General features: G+C 46.9%; 1 protein-coding gene across 1 annotated transcript in view; it reads left to right on the plus strand.

Moving 5' to 3' along the window:
• Nucleotides 1–17,555, plus strand: part of TMEM178A (transmembrane protein 178A) — a 43,549-nt gene extending 25,994 nt beyond the window's left edge. Inside the window, exons 2-4 of the mRNA XM_087823505.1 lie at nt 3,448–3,561; nt 6,314–6,451; nt 16,595–17,555. Coding sequence (XP_087679631.1) covers nt 3,448–3,561; nt 6,314–6,451; nt 16,595–16,836 — 494 coding nt within the window. The 3' untranslated portion in view covers nt 16,837–17,555. The remainder of the gene's footprint in view (nt 1–3,447; nt 3,562–6,313; nt 6,452–16,594) is intronic.
• The last annotated feature ends 249 nt before the right edge of the window (nt 17,556–17,804 follow it).

The raw sequence follows: 17,804 nt of genomic DNA on the forward strand, positions 1-17,804 counted from the left end.
CCGCTGACCCTGCCACCTGCGGGAGAGCCCGCAGCTGTTGCTGACGTGTCTCCGAACTGTCCGGAGCCCAGGGAAAGGTCACGGCCTCCACTCTAAGGAACTTGGGAATTCCAAAGAGGCAGGCTTTCTGACCTGTTAGGAAACGACAACGACCGGCTGACCAAGAGCCTGAGTGTGTGGCCCAGCCTCTGACATCAAAATCGAGCCAGGGAGGAGAGCAAGCTGCGCTGTGTTTGGGGGGGCCTTTTGAATGAAGGCCCTGGGCCGGGAGGGTCCGTCGGTTTTGGATTGTTCTAAGGCGTGGGTGTCGGTAGAGGAAGAAATGGGCACCGCATGGCCGGGGCACGAGCCCGGGAGGTGTGGGGTAGTCCCTGGGGATCAGTCACAGGTGAGTGTAAGTGAGGTGGGGGCAGGGATAGATGCTAGGTACCTGGAGCCTGGGTTTGATTCGAGGGGAAGCCAATGGTGTGTTCCCAAACAGGGGTGAGACGGAGCTGGACGACGAAAACCAGGCCTCCTGCTCCCGGGGACCACCAGAGATGTTCTCCCGTTCCGTTTGCCTAAGTGTGGAAGTTGGCACAACACTACACTACTTAATGAACCATATGTAGCTCTTACTCCGTGGCACTTTATTTTTAAATAAATACATAATACTAAAATAAACGCAATTATGTGATGGCAAGAAAACTATGTCCCACTTATAGTAACCAATTTAAAGAAGCATGCTAACAATACTGAAAAAGGCAGGTGGACATAGTGAAAGCCTGAAGGTTTTCACACTGCACATTACAGATGGGTGGCTGAGGCCCCAGAGGCCCCCGTCTTCGCCCAGCAGATTTATCAAGCAGAGGCGTGCAGGGTGGCTCAGACGGAGGCCCGTTACTCAACTTTCAGGAGTGAGAACGGAGAGGAAACGTGAGAGCCACTGGCTGGGCCGTTGCTCCGGCAGCTGGTGCTCGTGCCTGCCTGGGTTCGTCTGTGAGGCCATTTCAGGTGCAGCCTCCTGGTGTGTGACGGGCTCCGCACAGCGAAGGTGGGCAGGTACCAGGACGGCACCGAGGCTCTGAGAGGTTAAGTCATTTGCCAAAAGTCACACAGCTGGGATTCAAACCCAAGTTTGTCTTCCTGCAAGGCCTCCAGCTACCACATACACGGCCTCATCGCTGACTGGCACTAACGTCCTTTTACAGCATGTTCTGCTGTTTCTCAGATTTCTCCCTCATTTCACCTAGAATATGGGTTTCTATGACTCAGCCTGGAATTTGATTCATCTCTCTAAGCACCAGAAACAACAGAAATTCACCAGCCCAACAAACCCTGTTCCTAACCCGGGTGCAGCGTAGTAATAGATTGTATTCTATGGTTTATATCATTACAGTGGCTCTACACTTGGCCCTTTAAGAAGCTCATTAATCACTAAATATAGACCACAACTCGTTCTTTTCAACCCTCTGCATGTTGCTTCCCCCCGTTGTGGGATGCCATCTGGTGCTATGAGATCATGCTTTCTGTGTTCCTTCTCAGAGCCAGATTCACTGCTCTCTAAACCCAGAAAGCCAGTTAATTTCAAAGTTTGCAAGCATGGCTTTGAAAAAATTTGAAACTAATGCCTCCTTGTGGAGTCTCACAGTATCACTCTTTACGATACCATCTCGTGGAACTTCTGTCTTGACCACCGTCGATGTATATCTGTATATTCACCTTTTCATCAAAAGGACCTAATTTGTCTTTGGTAGGCCATCAAGGAACTACAGGTCTTTTCCTGGGTGATTCGTGTCAAATTTCACTGTGTCAGTTGTACGTGTATGTAGGAAGCCAAACCTTAATAATGTACTTTCCCCTTCGAATCTGTTAGACTTTCTGCTATGACAGAGGGACAAGTGTTGAGAAACAAGGGAATAAAACAGCAAACGGCAGGCCTCCGACACTGCTGCTGATCTGTCCTTCGCTCTCACTTTCTCTAATTCTTCCTGAGGTCTCTAACCTTGTCCCAGGGAGTGGAGCTCCGGGTCCTACATAGAACATGTTTTTGCAAACTCAGCTGAGGAGCTGTGGGCTCACCACCAGACTCCCAGTCTTAGGGGATCTTTGAGCACTGCTTGTTCAGGGCAGACCTTGTCCCTCTCCCCACCTCCTTTCTCTTCTCACTTCAGGGATCCTGGCAGGTTAAATTTAGCCTGGGAGCCTGGTGGGAAGGGAAGGTAACTTGGCGATACATGCACTGCTTACCTCATTCCTGGCACCAGCCAGGACTCCCCGGGGAAGGGGGCGAGCACTGGGCAGGCTGCCCACCTCCTTTCTGCTACTCCCCCTGCCCACTGGGAACGCGCCTGTTCCCAACAAGGGGCAGAGAAGGTGGGCCCCGAGGATATTTGCAAGGATGTAAAAGGGACCCACACATTTCCCTAGCCTAGGAGTTGTTCCAGGAACTGCCGCTCTGAATCCCCAAGTCCACACCCCATCTCCAGCATTAAGCATTACACTTACTGAAATTCCACCGATTAGGGATGAAACAGCTGCCAGGATTGCCAGGATTAACGGATTAACATTCACTCACAGCGCTTTAAAATTAATCTAATCAGACTGCATTTATCCAAACAACTGACCAAATGATTTACAATGAAAGAAGGAAGTTCTGTTGTGTTTTCATTTGAGAGGAGGGTAGATATTTTCATGGGATTCAGCAGACTTTAGGGGGAAAATAGGCCTGTATTAATTTATGCAGTAAAAGTATGGATTGGGAGGGAGAATAGGAGAAGTTACTAGATAAAACAACGGGTAGGCTTAGGGTTAGGGTTAGGGTTAGGTCCACTTGCCCATTTCAAAATATTGTGCCTAGGGCTGGCCACGCACCCAGGAGAGGGAGGGAATTTTTCAGTATCACCCCTTCTCTCAAGACCCAGAGTTCAGGTCAGTGAAATTCGTGTGAAGGAATTACATCAGCTGGCCTGGGGTTAAATAGGCTGTTTTGGGATGTCTGGAGACCTAATTGCCACCTCAACCACCACATCGAAGGTTGTGTTTATGGAAAAACGTCTCCTGGTTTCCAGATAACACACTTCCTAATGAACTTTCTGATGCAGCCCATTTAGAGTTAGAGATTGGATCAGGTTCAGGCCCGTGTAATGCGTCTGCATTAACTTAAGATTTCAAGCCGATTTCCCCCAACCATCTGGATACTTCTAGGCCATTTCTCTGTGAGGGGTTATGCGTTTAGTGCATACAAACTCAGTGTTGTCATACAATAAGTGGAATTTAGATCCTTATCAAATTTAATACATTCAAAAGTGAAACGTGCTTTAAAAAATTGTTTTAGGTTTTTACTGCTCTGACCGGCCTCTGTTAATGAAAGTAAGCCAGAGATTGCTGTCCCCTCCCCGCCCACCCAGCCTGCAGGGTCCTATCACAGGCGCAGACCACTGACCCACCTCTCTCCCTCCCTTCAAGGTATTGCGCAGCGATGCACAGCTATCAAGTACCACTTTTCTCAGCCAATCCGCTTACGAAACATTCCTTTCAATTTAACGAAGACAATTCAGCAAGACGAATGGCACCTGCTCCGTGAGTATCCGGGGGAAGGGTCGGAGGGGACATGGAGTCTTTCTGAACGAAAAGTATTCCCCCAGCCTTCGCAGGTTTGGGCTGAAAGATGCTGTGTGATGGCCCACGGGCCACCAGGCCCAATTTGACTTGGTCAGAGCCTCAGGGAGTCATTTCACTGTGCCAGGGTCACAACTCGGGGATGCACTAGCTGTGTGAAAATCTGCCACCGGGGCAGACACACACAGAGCCTTTTCTTTACCGAGTCATCAGGTATAAGGACCTGCAGGTACAAGGGCGTGCTCTGCCACTTGTCTTAGTAAACCAAGGAGACCACACCTTAGGGACTCCTATTTTTGTTTTGTTTATACAATATTCACTTTAGCTACTGAGTCTATCTCAGACCTTGGTGTTTCTGCTAAAATATTTTTGAGTATATGTCAAAATTTTCTCAGAGGGTGTCTTACGTCTACATTTTGATGTCAGATGCTACCCTTTTCTACTGTTAGAAAATAGGAAACTCTAGAAAGGATCATGCATCGTGATGCTTAAGAGGGCTGATGTTTACTTGAAAACTGTTGGTTTATGCTGCCTGGTGATAGGTAACTCAGGAAAGCAAAAGCTAGACTGAATTCTTTCCGGCATTCACCCAACTTAGAGGTTGACATTGTCACTTTCCACTGAAATGAGCAGCAAGGACCTCAGTGATCTGTTTGGTGACCAAACACCACTGCAGAAAACCAAGCAGGGTCTCATTTTCTAAATAAATCTCTCTGCAGATCAAAGGCTCTGTTTTGAATCTCCAACGTATAAATAGAAGCTCTATTGCAAATGGTCTAACATGTAAATATCGTGATTGGCATGTCATTGGCTAAAATGTGGTTTATTTCTTAACAGTATGACTTCCTGCAAATTCTTTCTTGCTGGCTGATCTTAACGACCATGTCTCAGCAGACCTGAGTTAGAGTCTAATCTAAGCCTTCCTGCATCTGAATTCTTTAGGAGCATGTTTGGGGTTCTTTCGTCATCTGTCTGGAGAACCACACAGTCACCTGCTTTAGATCAGGAAAGATCATGACAGGAACCTGAAAAGGAACCTCATCTCTTTACTCTAACCGTTTGTACCCTGTTACCGCCCAGCGGGACAGTACCTGGGCCTTCCCTCTTCATCCTCACTGAGGTTCTCATGGAAAGACGCTTTTAGCAACCTCATGCCTGGCTCTTTCGAAGAAGCTCCCACCTGGTGATCCGCACCGTGTTTACCAGGGAAGCTTACCATGCCTGGTACTAATGCAAGTCCTATGTGGGTTACAGCTGGACTTTATGCCTTTGAATGGTCATAGAAAATAAGACTTGAACCACAGGCAATTTAGGAGGTAGTGAGATTATAGTGACTGAACTATTATTACATTGTCCCTGCTCAGGTGTGGATGTCTTAAAAGTACTTTTACCCTTAACGTTAAACTCAGCCCCTTTAAATTACCACTGCTCCTGGCCCCTCGCTCTGTGGTGTCTACACTTCCTTTAGGCAGCAGTGTCCTGCTTTAACTTAGATGCTCTGAGTTGGAAATGAAAATTTTCTTAAAAGGGATGGTTTATCCATGTGTGACTAGGGGCAAGCCTGGAAGCTACCACAATCCCCCCTCTGTGGAGCACCCCTAAGATGGCCGGTAGCTGCGTGAGCAGAGCGAGGTGGCGGCTGCCGGGACACTCCCACTTCAGTGAAGCAGCCCGCAGCTCAGGCAGTGGGCTGTGCCCCTTGTCTTGGCTCCACGTGTCACAGGTGTGTCCAGACCTGTTGACTGGTCCCAGGGGCTGCAGACCTATCTTTGGGACCTATTGTTTTAAGAATAGGCATAGAAATTTAGCTAACAGTTTAAAAAATTGGCTTCGTTAAAGAAAAAAAAAAAAAAGAAAACAGAAAGAAGTAAAGCTAGCAGGACAATTGGAGTGTGCTTTAGGGTAGCGGAGCTGAAGGGTGTAGAGGTGCGTGTATCGGTCCGTCCCTTGGTTTTGCGCAGAAGGCGGGGCAGGGGCTGTGTTCCTGGCCCAGGGATTGCAGTTATGTTTTTGCGATGGAACAAACCTGACAGCTGTGCATACAGAGGGACTCGTCCCCCCTTAACCTGGGCCAATGGGTGCTTGGGTTGCGGGGCCTATGTTTAAGGGGACAGGGCGGATATGAGCAAATGTCTCCTATGTGCACTTTGGGCCCTATTTCAGTCACCGTGATTGCCTTCACTTTATCATATCCTTTTAGAAAACAGGCAGGAGTAGATATAAATGAAGAAGAAAATAACTGGCATCCGTGGTGCTCAGGTGAAACCATATTTCACTCTTGCTCACTTTTTAGGCTCTTTCTCCAAAGTCACATTAGTGACAGCCACTGCCACAGTGGTAACCTACATTTCTATGGCTCTCAAAGATAATAAAGGTATTTTGCAAACCTCCCTTGCTTTCAGTTGACTAAGTGACTTGCTGTCTATCACCCAAGTTGACCCTGGCGCCGTCCCCTGGTCTGTTCTCTACGTGGTATGGACTTCTCCCCGGGCTCACAGAGGGTGACTCTGACCCCTCGCGGCCGGCTACACCCCCTCTGGCCTCTTCCGAGACACCTGGGAAGACAGTGCCCTAAACCACCTCGGCCCTGTAGGCCCTCAGTCCATCCATGTAACTTATTAATTTTCACAGCATATATGAAGCCCTTCATCCTCTGATTTTCAAGGACTCTCCTGCTTATTAATTTGGTTGTCTGTCTGTGTTTCGAGATTAGACTTGAGAAGAATCACCGCCGGCTTCCTGGGCATGGCCGTGGCCGTCCTGCTGTGTGGCTGCATCGTGGCCACGGTCAGCTTCTTCTGGGAGGAGAGCCTGACCCAGCACGTGGCGGGGCTCCTCTTCCTCATGACAGGTACGTGGCCCCCGGCGCCCCCCGGAGAAGCGAAGGCTGCTCCGCGAGCAGCTGGCCTCTCGCTCGCTCTCCATTTATTTCACTTTCACTGCTGAGAAAGTGTCCAGAGGAAGGTCGTGTGGCTTTGGTGGGCAATTCAGAACTTAAAGAAGCGGGAGTGTTCAAAATACATCCCCGGTTTCTCCGCTGTGGCCCGTTAGAAGGTTAGATGGAAATGTCTTGGGTTTTATGTCCATGTGAGTCAGCTCTGATTTTTCTGTCCCATTTTTGCCTACTGCACCCCAACCCTGGCCCGGACCCTTGACAAACAAGGAGCCCTGAGGAGAGGGGGGCATAGATCAGCACAGCCCGTCCCCCAGGCTGAAAGTCAACTCAGCGACATCCCTTAGTGATGGTGTCCTCAGTGTCACGTTTACACACAAAACATTAATTCACTTCACATTAATTCAGTTCACTCACAGTCCTCAGATGGTTTCTGAGGACTCACCATGTGCCACACGTTTCTCCGGGTACTAGAGATACACAGTGGGCTAGGCAGGCAGAACCCTTCTCCGTTTTTGTGGTGGGGAGACATAAACCGTTTACGAGAGGGATAAAAGCTGAGGAAAATAAACAGGGTGGGATAGGGGAGCCGGGGAAGGCCTTGCCGAGGCAGCGATTTCTGAGCTCAGCTGTGAAAAGCAACCAGTGGTCAGGAGTGTGCGGCAGCGAGGTGACCAGGAGTGGCAGCCCCAAGGCGGGGGTAGGCTGGGGGGCAGGGGAGGAAAGGGGGGAGCCGTGGGGGTGGTGGCTTGGATTTTAATCGACGGGTGATGGAAGCCGCCAGAAGGTTTTAAGCAGAGGAGTGACTTGATCTTAAAGCAGGAGATTGGAAGGGGGTGGGGTGGAGGCTGTGGGTGGAGACATGACTATACCTTTTTGATTAGCAGGTAAAGAATGTTTTTGTCTAAAAAGGAGTTAGGATCTGAGTTGATGGCTGACACTGCAGGGAGGAAATCTTTCCTTCTGGTCCTTCACAAAAAATTAGCGTATTCGTGATGAGTGCGTGCCAGATTAGCAGTTTCGTGAAGGACGCTCAGTGTCAGAACTAATGTCACTACAGAGAGGCAGCCGTTTCTGATAAGCTTATTCCTACCAGCCTGGAGCTGTTACTCGGGCCACAGCCGGGCTTTCTAGCGCTTCTCACTGGAATGGTCACTCACACAGGCCGCCTTCACTGGAGGTGGCAGCACCCCTCGGTGGCTGACACGTTTCTTACTGTCTGATTTTGGGGGCTGACAGGGAGGTGGCACTTTGCTTTCCGGCCTGGTCAGCCAGTCGGCCTAAGGAACTGCCTCCAAACTCCCACCTGCCCCTTTCTCCGCCCTGTGAGTCAGGCGGGTCATCGTTGGCAACATCCCCACAGTGTTCAGAAGTCACATGGCCCCGGAATGGTTGTGAGCCAAAAATCAACTCAGGTATTCCGGATTTGGGGGATACGCTGCTGCTGCTAGGACTAGAGCACGGGGGCTCAAATTCCAGTTCCTGCGGCTTTGGAGGAGCATCTGAGCCCTCAACACCAGTCGTCTGGTGCCTGCCTAAGGGATTCATTTAAAATCCAAATTACAGAATGAGTGGCTAGGAGAGCAAAGAATCAGAGGCCCGTGCTGCCCAGAGGATTTTTTATGCCTCTGCTGGGACTCAATGGTCGGTAGAAGTCTTCCCCATTTTCTTCCCTCCCTTTTTAAGCTGAGCCCCATTTTCCTGACTGTTGTCCCCGTATATATGAAAGAAATGCAGATTCACACCGCCCACCCCCCAAAACCCTGGGAAGGCGCACATCACATCCGCTGGTCAGGAAAATGAGAGAGGCTGTGGACAAGCAGCCTCGATGGTAGCCCAGGCGTGCCTCGTTTAGAGCCCTTCACTTTCTTGAGCTTCACAGGTGCTGCGTTTCTTACAAATTGAAGGCAAACCCCTCCACCAGCAAAAAGATTACGATTAACTTTATTGTGACAATCACTTTATGGTGGTGGTCTGGGGCTAACCCACAATATCTCCGAGGTATACCTGCAGTTTTTAAAGGACACTTTTAATATGGGTAATACACACGAATAATTTAGTATGCTCTTAGTACATAAAACAACTGTTAGCAGTTAAATAAATCTCAGGGCCATAAAAGCCAGGCCTAGTGAGTTTTTCTTGGGAGGCTGAAGGGCTGGTTTGGTATTAAATGAAAGGTAGGAGTTCAGTGTTGGGTTGACTCAGAGGAGAGCTAGGAGCCAAGTTTCCAGAGCTGGCTCAGCCCTTATTTCTGATCCACATGTTGACTGTAACTTGGGGCAAGACTAGCTCAGAGGTCCTCAGGCTTTGTCATCAAAAGCCGCTATGTATCTGTTAAACAAAACCAAAACAAACTGAACAATAGCCACAATAATAAAAACCCATAACCACCAAAAAAACACCCCCACACAGAACATCAACAGTTTTGGAATAGAGGGAAAATTCACTTACAGATCCCACGACCTGAAAAATTAGATTAATTCTTCTTCTTTTCTTGCCAATGTGTTTGCCTCATTAAAAAAGAGAGAGAAAGAAAGTAAAGAAAAGTGTTTGCGACCATCACCACCTGGAAAGGACTGGTCTCCTGGGCTTCCTGCCCTTAGCCTCCCCCCATCGCCATCCCAGGTCGCCAGGCTGCCCTGCGCAGTGTCTCCGAGCTGCTTGTCCCTCCCTGGAGCGCATACGCTGTGCTGTACTCATCTGCTCCTTTACTGTGGGATTTAAGGAGATTGGTTTTTATTTTTCTGCTACGAATGCCTCTTTGTTATCTTTGTAAACACCCAGATGACTACGTCAATCCACGGCCCGAGGTAAATTAGCTGTAGGACGGTCACATGCAGCGGCAGGAAAGGAGAGCTCTGAGGGTTAAAAGAGAATTGATTTTAATTAAGCAGCAGTGTCTTCAGCGGCCCGTGTCAGCATCACTCCCACAGATTTTTGATGCTAAACTTAGCCCCTTTCTGATGGGCTGGCATCTTCCTTCCCCACCTGGACCGACTAGCCAGCCTTCAGGAGAGATCCTCAGCGCTGCGACAGACAGCCGAGGTCCTCCTGCCTCCCTGCGCGGGGACAGGCCTCGGTCACGCCCAGCGGCACGGCAGGGCTGCCTCCCGGCAGTGCGCAGCAGGGGGCCCGGCTCTCTCCTCTCCCCTGCCCCCTTCTCATGCCTGGGGCCTTCCAGAAGCACCAGGGCCGGGCCCTTCGACGTCACGCCCTCTGAGGTTGCCCGCGGCCGCTGAGGCCTCGGGCGGAGGGAGTGAGACGCTGCCCAGCGCTGGAGGCACCGCGCTCAGGCGCTGCGAACGGGCGTGTCCGTCAGCGCGAAGCGCCGAGTCCTTCGCATAGCCGTGGACATGAGACTGTGATAATAACTTGTTAGAAATAGAAATATTTTAAAGGCTTAATTTAGTCAATGCAAACATTTTTAATTTTTCAGGTACAGTTTACACTCAGTATTGTTTTGTGTTAGCTTCAGGTGTCTAGCATAGGGCTTAGATAATCATACACCGTACGGAGCGTTCCCGGTGCTATTTCCAGTACCCACCTGGCACCACACACAGCTATTACAGTATTACGGACTCTATTCCCTATGCTGTACTTTACATCCCCAGGACTAGTTTGCAGCTCCCAGTTTCTGTGTCTTAATCCCTTCACCTTTTTCACCCAGTCCCCCAGCCCTCCTCCCCTTTGGCAACATCAGACAGGTCTCTGTTTCTATGAGTGTTTCAATTTCAGTTCCAACAGTTTTACATACAATTTTTGTGTCTTCTTGTAGGGTCTTTATTATCTTTGAATATTCTGGGAATTTCAAACGTGGGGTAAAGCTTGGGCCCCCCTTGATGGGGGTCTCGCTGTCCACTGGGTCTTCACCTGCACCGGCTGTCCCCCAGTGTCACTACAGCAGATAAGGCAGAGACAGAGCCCAGGCTGGCCCAGCAAAGCTCAGGGGCAATGAGCACCCAAGTTGGGCTACTCGGCTACTCCTTGCTTTGCTTCAATGTAGCCAAATAATAATAAGACTAATGAATTAAAAAAAAAAAAGACTTGGCTGCAATGGCTGTTTGGTATTTCCTAGGTTACCCGTTGATTATGACTTCAAACGACAGGTCCGTAATGCCTTATCTGAAGCCCTTTCGGCCAGGTATGTTTTGGAATTCAGGATGTTAGTTTTCTTTCAGAAAGGCAACACGGTGCATATATTATCTGACACATTCAGCAAGGTCTGTAATCAAACACATTAACATGTCGGCAGCAAAACAGATCTCGAGCTGGATCGATACGGACTATAAATAGCCTTATGTCCCGTCAGGCCGGGCTTTGCCTTTAAACGAGATTGCTGCAGTCTTGCAGGGAAAGAGTGGGTGTTGGGGGGGATTTAATAATTGCAGATCATGGATCTTTTATTTACTATTTTTTGTTGTAAAGTTTTGTCTGTCTCTATTCCTCCTGCCCAATCATTCAGTCTGCGTGAAAAGTAGCGTGAGGCATTTTTTTCTGGAATTGCAACGAGACCAGGATGATGGGTCATTGTTTGAAGGAGTGGAAAAAAAAAGTCAATGTTTATGCCTTTGGGCACTGCAGTTATGTTATTTCTCAAGCAGGCTAACCAGGGTGAAGTAACTCCCACTTCTTTCAGCCTTTTAAACACATCAAAGGAAGAAGGTCCAAAGAATGGGCCCAGTTACCCTAATTACATCTCACCAGCTGGCCACAGGCACCACGAAGATTTTAGGGGAGGAAATTAGGTTGATGATCTGGGCTGGAAGCATACATTTTCTCTGTCTCGACCCGAAAATATCCCTTCCAGCCTCATAATTTTGTGATATCATGGTATTTTCTAATTAAGAATATTGGCAGAAACTCTTTTAATATTTTATAAGAAAAGTAGCAGCATACAGGGCTTTTCACAACCAGTAATTATTTACCCCTTTGAAGATGCTATGAGCAATAGCCAGGCCTGAGCTCGGGACTCAAGAAGCCCTCTCCCTGGGTGCCACCAGCTGGGCTGAAAGGTATCCCTGGTGGCCACAGGTAACTCCCAGCGGGTCAGGGGAGAAGCAAAAGGGCAGGAAAAGCCTACGAGAAGAATGGAGGAGCTGACCTCTGTCCTCATGGATTTTCAGGAAGGACCATTCAGTTTGGAGCTTTTGAATGCAGGGATGGTACCTTATCTTCTCCTGCCCCGCCCATACCCAGCATCGCCTAGATTGCTACTGACAAAAATGCAGCATTATTTAAAATAGCTTGCTATACAGGGAAGAGCTACATGAGGCAATTTGGGAGGAACTGGTTCTTAGGTTGGAAGAACTCGGTGTATTGCAGAACTCGGGTTTGTTCAGCAGGTTTTGTTGATTCCACATGCTCAGCTATAACAGACTCCGCGTGGGACTCATAGGAAGTTGGGGAGGTCCCCGGTGCCTTTCCCTGAGAAGCATGGAGAAAGTGGAGTGGAAAGAACCCTTGGGGTTTCTGATCACATCAACTGTGACCAACAAGAACTCATTCGACTAAGCTACCTCTAAGACAATCAGAACTGGGTCTGGGACATTGTAGATACTTGATAAATAATTCTTGAATAACTGACTAAATGACATTTTAAATAGTAAAATCTTGCTTAGGCCTATAGAAGGGATAGAAATATACTTCACACATGACTACACACATATGCACACACACACATGCATGGACACACAATGTTATGGGCTGAATCGTGTGCGCTCAAAATTTATATGTTGAAGATCTAACCCCTAGTACCTCAGAATGCGACTATCTTTGGAGATAGGGTCTTTGAAAAGGTAATTAAGTTAGAGTGAGGTCATTAGGGTGGGCCCTAATTCAATATGTCTGGGCCCTTATAAGAGGAAATTTGGACAAGTTACAGAGGAAGGACTGTGGGGAGGCACAGGGAGAAGATGCCATCTATGAGCCAAGGGGGGAGGCTTCAGAAGGAACCAACCCCGCCCACACCTTGATCTCAGACCTCTAGCCTCCAGAATTAGAGAATGGATTTCTGTTGTTTTGGCCACCTGGTCTGTGGTGGTTGTCATGGCAGCCCTAGCTGGCTAAGACACACGCACACTATGTCATGGCAGCCCTAGCCGGCTAAGACACACGCACACTATGTCATGGCAGCCCTAGCCGGCTAAGACACACGAACAGCGTAAGATGTGCATATGGAACCAAAATGCAATTCCACGGTCTAAAAGTTGACCTGAGACTAGTGACCCAGGTACGACAAAGATGTTTTTTCATCATTTAAACAACACCTTTTCTTGGCGTCTTTGAATTTAGATGGTTTTATTTTTACCTTTCTAAAATATCTTGAATGGGTAAGGCTTCTTTTACAAAAGCTTTGGAAACGTGGGAAACAATGTTTTGTCTACTCTCAGCACATTTCCTTGTAATAATCAGGAACGGCCCTGCCCATCCCACAAATGATAGCTGTGGTAGCTATATACAGTAAAACCTTGATATAACGGACTAATTTGGGCAAGGGGGTGACTGTTAAAGCCCAAAGTCTGTTATATAATAAAGTAGCCTTTCCCAATGCATATGTTAAAATATTGACAAATTAGTTGACCTGTTTTTACTGATGTAGACACATTTGGTTTGTGTAATTAAAATTAAGTATGTATGAAAAGTTTAATTTCGCAGAAAGGTTTTCTATATGTATACTGTAATTTTAGATTTATAACGAATAGGTCTAGTAAATGCACTCATTTAACCAGTCACCTCAAGGAAACAAACGCACACAGCGGGCGTGCGGGGCTTAGTGAGCGTGGACAGCAGCAGCAGGTGTCAGAGCTGCTGCGGGAAGATGCCCGGGACAGCAAAGCAGCGACCGCGAGCTGCGGGGGCTCGCGCGCTAAGCATTTAGGGGCGGCGACTCTCGAATTTTAACATGTAGACTATAGTTGAGGATATGTAACATTTATGTTGGCGAAATTACTAGTGCTTTTTCCAACAGAGAGCCTATTTGTTAAAATTTCTTAAAAATAACTGATTTAAGAACAAAAATAACCCATTAATTTAATTACAAGCAAATCTTGGTTAAAAGCATTTTAAAATTAACAGGATGTTCATTTTCACATAGGACATACGGACCGGAAATTTTGTCCGTTAAACGGAGGTCTGAAAAATCGAGGGTTTACTGTATTTGTGAACCTTTTAGGGATGTGGGCCTCTGGAAAGGAGGAACTCTCAGATACGCTCTTGTGTTAATCTTGGCTGTCCTCTAACTCAGAGCAACTTCAAGGACATCTTGGAGAGAGAAAAAATGTCACTAAAGAGCAGCCTTCGGGGGCATTTGTGGGTAGGGGAAGGGCAAATAGGGGCTTATTTATGGGCTGATAGTAACCCTTTCTACCACTTTCAGCTGAGTGAGGAAGGGCCTCAGAAAATAAAGCACGTTTCCATCAAGGTTTGATGAGTGCCCTGTTCCAAAAAGAACTTAAATGGCGCAGAAATGCATATAATATTTTCTGATAAAATAAATGCAAATAAGTCATAAAAACAAGATGAGCAATCAAGTTGGCAAGGCAAGATGGATCCGAGGATGAGCTTAGTAGCAAAAAATCACCCTCTAAAGCCCCCGACTTTTGCTCATGGTGGGCCACTGGTTTAGTTTCAGCTTTCTGGCTACTTGGTCAAAGAAAGACATTTTATTAGTGACATCATTCGCGTGTCCATGAAGTAAGCACAAACCAAGTGCCCAGGACAAGCACAGCCACTCGTGACACCGGGGGGAGAGAGAACCAGCCTCTATTAAATCCGCAGGTTAGATGGTTTATCACCCCTTTCTGTTCAGTGTGGACTGGAGGTGTTACGCTAAACCTCATTTCACCAAAAGCAATTTTATGGAGTTGGCAGGGGAGAGGCACTAATAAAACCAACGTTTAGTTCAAAATCAAAGGGAGTATATACGGAAAGAAAAATCTATGACAATCTATTTTTTATTTAGTTGCATATTACTAGGTACTAGATTCACTAGGACTTTTGGGACTTGTTCTAGCTCTACGCCATATTTTGGAATAGCCGAATCACAGAAATTTGACACTGTAAAGAACTTCAGTATCCAGGTGGCCCCCCCTCCCCCCCCACCCCCAGGTGAAACTAAGGCTTAGCAAGGCTAGGTAATGTCAGGGTTGCACAGTGCTTAGCAGTAGATCTGGGGACCAGAATATGCATTTCCTGCATCTCGGCCTAATGCATTGGGACATCAAAGGATGCTTAAAAGTCCAAGTTTGAACTCAGGCTTTCAGAGGTCATTAAAACCACATTACTTGTAAAAAGCCTTGCTTTGAGGCATTCAGCTGGGTGCAGACAGTTAAATGCAGAATGGAGTTGCTTTTCCTGCGAACAGGTCACTTTTCTATTATATTGTACCTGTTGATACTCCGAAGATCAATTTTTTTCTAACTGCCTTACTGTTCTATTTCTAGAATTGTTATATATAAACACTGTCTTTGTTTTGGTGCCAGTGAAACATTCATGTAGATGTAAGAGCATTTGCTCCTCACAAGATTTGAGAAGAGCAGAGGAGTCTTCTTTTTTTTTGCCTGGCTCATTCCTTTGTGAAAGAATTATTTCGATGATGATCTTTCTTTGGAGAACGCAAAGTGATGTGTTTGCCATTATATTCCGGAGCAAGGACTCAGAAGACAAGATTTTATCCTTTGTAAAAAAGCAATCACTTTAGAGTTTTAAAACAGAATTAGGCAGAGTAGGAAATATCAAATTATCTCAGATCAAGCATCCTTTTAATTTAAAACATTTCTTTTCTAAATGAACATTTGGCAAAGGATTCAGGCAGTGTGCTCTGACTTGAGTGGAGGCAGAATTCCAGCGTTTAGAAAATTGCATTCAGGTGATCTTTATTTCTTTCCAATTGTTCCTGCTCTGAGTTTGTTTTTTTGGAAGTGTTTCTGATCCCCAAAGCTCTATTAAAAAAAGGGGGCAGTATCTTTGTTCCCAAATCTGTGTGTCTGTTTCCTATGGAGAGGCTACATAGATCCCCCTAAGGTCACCAAAACAATTCTCCAGCAAATAGGTGCGACCTCCACTGTACACAGGGATAAACCAGAGACTGAAGAAGAGATGTGTAGGCCTCGGACCAGAACTGGGCATCCCCATGTCACTGGGGACCAGGTTCTGTTTTCATGACCCATCTTCAGCTCAGCAGTGGCCTCATTCTGATCCCCTACCCACCCAAAGGAGCATTCTTGGGGCGATTGTGGTGGAATAGGAACATCTGCATCCGTGGAGCATCACTTGAACACTAAAAAGCTGGTGTTTGGGGGATTTTTATCAGAGTCCCGATTTTAGTGGCAGGACAATTATATATACATGTGTTGGTATAAAAAAGTAAAATTTCGGGTCTGTCCATTTATATCACCCAAGTTGCCTGCATTCTGCGTGGTTGAAATATATGATCTTCCTCAGCTATTTTTACAGCATGTCCAACTTCCTGGATTTAATTTATATTATTTAAAAGCTTTTATTCATTCATTAAAACAACAACAAAACCCCACGAGATTTATTGAGGCCCTAGTATATGCCAGGCTCCTTGGCTTTAAAAACGATTTAGCACTTGTAAAAATTCATTTAAAATATTATTTACAGGCAACAAGAACTAATGCTGATGGTAACTGAAAAAGGAAACAGACTTCTTATGATGACTGCAACTGTGTAAGAATGGTCCAATCAGGTATAGAACAAAGGGAAACGAAGACTTTTACATTAGGTTTGAGTGGTTATAGAAGAGTTTTGTCTTTAAAAATAATTTTTATTAAATTGTTTTTAATAAAAAATTTAAATATACACGCCATCCAAGCAAGAGAATTCTGAGTAATTCAAGTTAGAGTCTCCCCGTGTTCCCCACGGCTGTGTCTCCAATGCCTAGTCCGCGGTCTGGCACATAAAGGTTTGGCCAGTCTTTGTTGAGTGATGTGATTCAATTATAAAAATTTATAAATCCTTTGTGAATTTGGCGTGATCGCCTCATCGGTCGGCCTGATTTTCACCAAGGCCCGCCTGGCATTTGCCGTGTCCGTAGCAGGCCCGCCGGAACTGACCATCCCGTTCCCTTTGCCTGGTTTATAGGGATATTTTGCACCATCTCCCTCTGCACGTACGCCGCCAGCATCTCCTACGACCTGCACCGCCTCCCGAGGCTCCTCTACAGCCTGCCCGACGACGTGGAGCACGGCTACAGCTGGTCCATCTTCTGCGCCTGGTGCAGCTTAGGCTTCATTGTGGCGGCCGGAGGTCTCTGCATCGCTTACCCATTTATTAGCCGGACCAAGATCGCACAGCTAAAGTCTGGCAGGGACTCCACGGTATGAGTGTCGCCCTCCAGCTCACTGCTCGGTGGCCCGTCCGCCCACAGTGCCACGAGTCCTGGGGGAACGCAGCGGAGTTCGCAGCAGGATCCCAAGCACAAAACGGTCTTTCACATTCCAGCCTGTTGCCTGCCAGCCCTTTCCGATGACTGATGTAAATCATGCGAAACCTCCATACCTTTCTAAGGACAAGACTACTGTGGATTCAAGTGCTTTAATGACTATTTATGCTTCGACTGTGAGAACTAGGGAGCAGTGCCATGGAACATTTCTAGGTTTTAGAAAACGAGATTGCAGTGGAAAACTTTGTATGATTGCCATTTATTTCAGAAAGTTTGTATATAACAATTACCTGAGTCATTTCTATTTGCAAAAGGATTCATAACAAAGCAGGTATGATTTTCTTGCCATTGAACCATGCTTGTCCAGTTTTAATACAGCATCTTCAGAACTTGTCCTGATGGCGTCTTGTGTCAGCACCAGATGTGTGTGTCTGTGGATGTTCCTTGTCACAGGAAGGTTCTTCTTCTGTTGCCTTATTTATTTTTTAATTGAAGTCTCTCCTCCGTCTTTGTACTGGAATCAAAACCAGAAGGAACACAGATTCACGGTGTAAGAGCTAATCCGCGACACTATGCAGTATTGTTTGAGGTCCCATCTGTTGTCCCCTCTGTCCCTTTACGTTAACTGGATTTCTGCATTAAACGACTGCCCCCTTGTTAGTCTGCGTGTGTTTTCCTGTCTTTCTGCTCTGGCAGCAGGTTTCCCAGCCACGCGGACAGCTGAGAGCCTTGTTTTAATAAGACTGTGATTAAGCCTTACTAATTGCTCCATTTCCATTCGGTTGGCCATTATTATATCTGTTGGATGTAGCAACCACACACTTGCTATGGAAAAAAGATGTCGTTTTTTTCTTTTTAAACCTTCCCATCGTAGCTTACATTTTCCTCTCTCTCCCCTCCCCCTCCCCC

The sequence above is a fragment of the Miniopterus natalensis genome, chromosome 13 (assembly GCF_054644295.1).
Source record: "Miniopterus natalensis isolate mMinNat1 chromosome 13, mMinNat1.hap1, whole genome shotgun sequence".
Classification (NCBI taxonomy): domain Eukaryota; kingdom Metazoa; phylum Chordata; class Mammalia; order Chiroptera; family Miniopteridae; genus Miniopterus; species Miniopterus natalensis.